General features: G+C 66.2%; 1 protein-coding gene across 1 annotated transcript in view; it reads right to left on the bottom strand.

Annotated features, from left to right (window-relative positions):
- Window positions 1–4,189, bottom strand: part of MEF2D (myocyte enhancer factor 2D) — a 26,721-nt gene that overhangs the window by 8,787 nt on the left and 13,745 nt on the right. The window contains exons 2-6 of the mRNA XM_011366502.2: window positions 3,674–3,864; window positions 2,956–3,159; window positions 1,579–1,716; window positions 447–657; window positions 83–262 (exon numbers count right to left, since the gene is read on the bottom strand). Coding sequence (XP_011364804.1) covers window positions 83–262; window positions 447–657; window positions 1,579–1,716; window positions 2,956–3,159; window positions 3,674–3,727 — 787 coding nt within the window. The 5' untranslated portion in view covers window positions 3,728–3,864. The remainder of the gene's footprint in view (window positions 1–82; window positions 263–446; window positions 658–1,578; window positions 1,717–2,955; window positions 3,160–3,673; window positions 3,865–4,189) is intronic.

Genomic DNA, 4,189 nt, shown 5'->3' with positions numbered 1-4,189 from the left:
CCTGCCCTCGTGCTCAGCGGGGCCCAAGGGCCCGCACGTCACCGGTCACCGCTGCAGACACGAGGTCTCGGGGCTCAGAAGCCCCCAGACTCAGCCCCCAGCTCAAGCCCCGGGGTCTTCCTCTCTGCTTGTCTCGGTCCTTCCTGGTCCCGCAGCCCAGCCCCCCGCGCAGGCAGAGCCCCCCGCCACGGGCCTGCGCACTCACCCACAGGGCTGGGGCAGGCTCCATTCGCACTGCTGAGGTCTCCCCCGAGCATGGCCCCTGGAGGACAGACAGCCACGTGAGCTAACAGGACGCCCCTCCAGAGCGGGCCGTGGGGACTACATGGGTAGCGGGGCCCCGGTCCCTCCCCCGAGGAGCCATAAAAATGAGGGGGGTGTGCAGGGGAAGGGGGCACCCCAGGGAGAAACGGGCTGCAAGTCCCCGCCCCCCCACCGCCACTCACCTGCGCTGGCTGGCCGCTGGGGCAGGCCGGGGGACACGCTGTTCCTCTGCAGTGCTGGCTGCTGGGGGGACAGGAGCCGTGGGTCCGTGAGGGATGACGTCACCAGGGAGGGGGTGACCAGGGAGCCGCTGGGGTTGCTGAACTGCAGTGAGCTCTGGTTGGACACGGGCACCGTCACGGGCATGGCGAAGTTGGGGGCCGGGACAGCTGACTGGACAGAGAATGAAGAGGCAGGGTCAGGCTGGGGTGACCCCTTACCTTGGACCCTTGTTGCCCAAGAAGGCAGCCGAAGGTTCTTCTAGCGCTGAGCTGCGCGTCCACGGGCCAGCAGCTCAGGCCCTCCCCACCGAGGACGGACGCTGCTGGGAGTGCTGTGGGGTCCGGCTCTGGGCCGGAGAACAGGACAAGACTCTGCCCACTGCAAAAGGACCAGGGACCGCCGGAACCGCTCGTGGAGGTGGGTTAGTCCTCAGCCAGGCGGGACACGCGGGGAGCGGTTAGCGGCCCCACGTATGACCAGACACACACACAGCAGGCGGGGCCTGCGCTGCGGGTCAGGACGCCAGGCCACCCAACCACCCGAGGCCCCCACACAGGCGCCTGCCCCACCTCGCTGCCTTCCCCTTAAGCAGTCCCTGTCCCCAACCACAGGCCTGAATGCCCGAGCCCGGGGGTGTCTCAGCAGGCCTGGGGCCTGGCCCCAAAAAGACCCGGACAAGCATGTTCGCCACGGCCCTGCCACTAAGGGCCTCACACGTCGCCTGTGACTCCTTGCCGGGGGGGAGGGGGTGGCGCTCCACCTGGCGAGTCGCGGCCGGGGCACTGGTCCCCCGCGACCAACGTCAGCGGTTCCTCGGGAGTCACCGACGGCCCCAGCTCGCTAGGAGCAGAGCAGCCGGCAGAGGCAGCCGCGGGCCGGGCGAAGCCACACCATGCAGCACGGGGCTCCAGGCACGCACTACTCACGGCCAGTCTATAGCTCTGCATCATCTTATCAAACTCCTCGTCTATCTTTCTATACTTCTCCTCCGTCTGGGGGGTCAGGGCGAACGCCTCGTCCACCTCGGGGCTCTCACACTCCCTGTGCTTCTTGTGCAGCGCCTGGGGCGGGCGGACAGAGCGTGAGGCTCACCCCGTAGCGCCGGAAGAGCCCGTCCAGCTCCTCGCTGGCCCGCCGGCACCTGTCCTCCAGCAGCGGGCTCTGCTCCAGCGAGTCCTCCCCGTCGGGCTCCGGGCTGTCGCAGCCGTTGAAGCCCTTCTTCCTGAGGGTCTGCAACCGCACCGCCGTCAGCGAGCCTGCCCGCCGCCTCCCCTCGAGACGCCAGCACCCCGCCTCCACCTCCGGGGTCCCCGCAACCCCTCGGTGCCACCCCCGCCCGGGGCACAGTGCAGAAGCCCGTGGGCAGGGGCGTGGCAGGTGGGGGTCATGTGGGAGGGGACACAGCTCAGGCCATGGCCTTGGCGCAGTGACACGTTTCCACGGGGACAGACGGGGGGGTTCCTGAGGGGAGGGTGCCCCAAGAGAAGGTAGCCAGGGCTGGCTTTGCCCAGCTCAAATCTGGGCTCTGCTTAGAAGAGGATGGGGGACAGAGGAATAGAGATGAGGTGGGGACGAGAGGAAAAAAGGCCAACGGGTTCGCTGAGTCCCCGCTATGGACCACCTATGTGCTGGCCTCGCCCAAGGTCAGAGCTTCTCACACGTGGCCACACGGTCTGGGAACACACTTGCTGGGTCTGGAGTGGACCCCAAAGCTACCCTGTACATGTGCAAAACATCTTCACACTCGTTTTGTCTTTAAAATGAATGCAAAGTTTACATTCTAGTCGAGTAAATCTGTTTTCTCTAACATAAAAAGGGAATTTCTTCCAAATGTGAGTTGAAGTCTCACTCCAGGAAGGCAGCCTGTGCCTCCCGCACCCCCTCCATGGCATGTGCTCACAGCCAAGGCATGCACGCCTCAGCGTCAGGAGCAGAGGGGCGTCTCATTCACTGCCCACAGCACCCTTCCAGATTGGGGCGGGGGGGGGAGGGGGGGGCTAACCCATCTGCCAAGGCCACATGGCCAGTAAAGGCCCGCGCTGGGTCCCAAAGCCCAGGTCCCTCAGAGTTCACAGCAGCAGCTCTCTGAAACAGAACACAGAGCCACAGGGACCCAGAGAGGTACAGAGACAACAAGACAGATGGAAATGAAGAGGGAGACAAAGCAAGCAAAAGGCAGATGCAGGAGCAGATCGAAGGATGCGGAAAGGGGCCGGCAGGACAGACAGACCCACCCCGAGGACAGACAGAGCGGGCACGCCCACACGCCTGACCGATGGGAAGAGAGCCCGACAGGGGCCTGGGTGGGCAGCGCACCCCGCGGCCATTCGCTGCTGGGGTCCGCGGGACGCCGGACGCGGGCACGTGGGGCTGGGGCAGGTGTGCGCAGGTGCGGGCGGGCGGGGCGGGGAAAGGTAAGCGTGCGCGCGTCGCGTGCGCGCGGGGCCGGGGCAGGTGCGCGCGCCGCACCTCGATGATGTCGGCGTTGGTGCGGCTCTCGTGGGGCTCGTTGTACTCCGTGTACTTGAGCAGCACCTTGTCCATGTCGGTGCTGGCGTACTGGAACAGCTTGTTGGAGTGGTTGAAGATGATGAGGGCGATCTCGCAGTCGCACAGCACGCTCAGCTCGTAGGCCTTCTTCATCAGCCCGAACTTCCGCTTGGTGAACGTCACCTGCCGGGACGCGTCCGTGAGCAGCCGGCTCTGGCTGCGCCGAGGCCCGCCCGGAGCCCCCACCTCAGGGTGACGGCACAGGCCAGCGGCCCTCTGCCCACACGTGGCCGCTCAGAGCCCACAGCAGGCGCACTGGGGGCGGAGCATTCAAGTGGACGGACCTCCAGGTCTCTGAGCTGGGGCCATAACAAGGTCCGCGAAGGAGAATGGATGGGCGCCCCCTGTCCGCCCGGGGTTGGAAAAGAGAAAGATTCATCTCTGGAAAGGGGGGTTACCCGGGTGTGGCCTCAGGCTGCATGTGGCTCGTGTGCAGGGGCGCAGGTCTGCCTAGTGGCAGCAGAAGTCCTGGGACACAAGGAGGTGGGGTCCCCTTCTCCCAACGCAGCCTTTCCCCTTCCGTAATAGCCTCGAGCCCCCTTCCTCCAGGAAGCCCTCCCGGAGTGGCTACAAGGAGGGGGCGCAGAGGCCGGCTCCCTGCCCTGCTCCACCCCGTGCACCTCCAGGTTGTCCTCACCTGTCGGTTCCGCTCATCGGTGATTCGCTGGATCTGAATCTTTTTCCTCCCCATCTTCTCTGGGGGTCCTCAGTGCTAGAAAGCGGAGGGGATCGCTGGGCGGTGGTCTTGGCACGCCTCACGCTGTGCTCATGAGCGGTCTGGGGCCAGCGCTCAGTTCATGGTCTGCAGGATGCCTCCCACACAGCCTCCTGGCGGGGGTCAGGAGAGGACGGTCAGCCCCGCTCCTCGGGCATCACGGCCAGGCCCACAGCAGCCCTGACACAGGCTGGCAGTGGCTGAGCCCCATCAAAATGGGGACATGGTGGCATGGGGACAGCATGCCACGGCCAGGCACAGCCGCACCTCACGCAGGTCCCAGCCCCCGCCCACAGGCTGCTGCGGCCCTCAGGCCCCAGGTCAGCGAGCACTGGCTTCTAAGGGGCTTAGAGCCCGCCCAGCCCCTCCTCCGCCCGGACCCCACCGAGTACAGACACCCGGCTGGCCGGCAGCTCCTCTGGCCTAGAATCGTGGCTG

The sequence above is a fragment of the Pteropus vampyrus genome, unplaced genomic scaffold (genome assembly GCF_000151845.1).
Source record: "Pteropus vampyrus isolate Shadow unplaced genomic scaffold, Pvam_2.0 Scaffold124, whole genome shotgun sequence".
Lineage (NCBI taxonomy): Eukaryota > Metazoa > Chordata > Mammalia > Chiroptera > Pteropodidae > Pteropus > Pteropus vampyrus.
The sequence above is the reverse complement of the archived record's forward strand: the minus strand, read 5'-3'. Positions and strand labels throughout refer to the sequence as shown.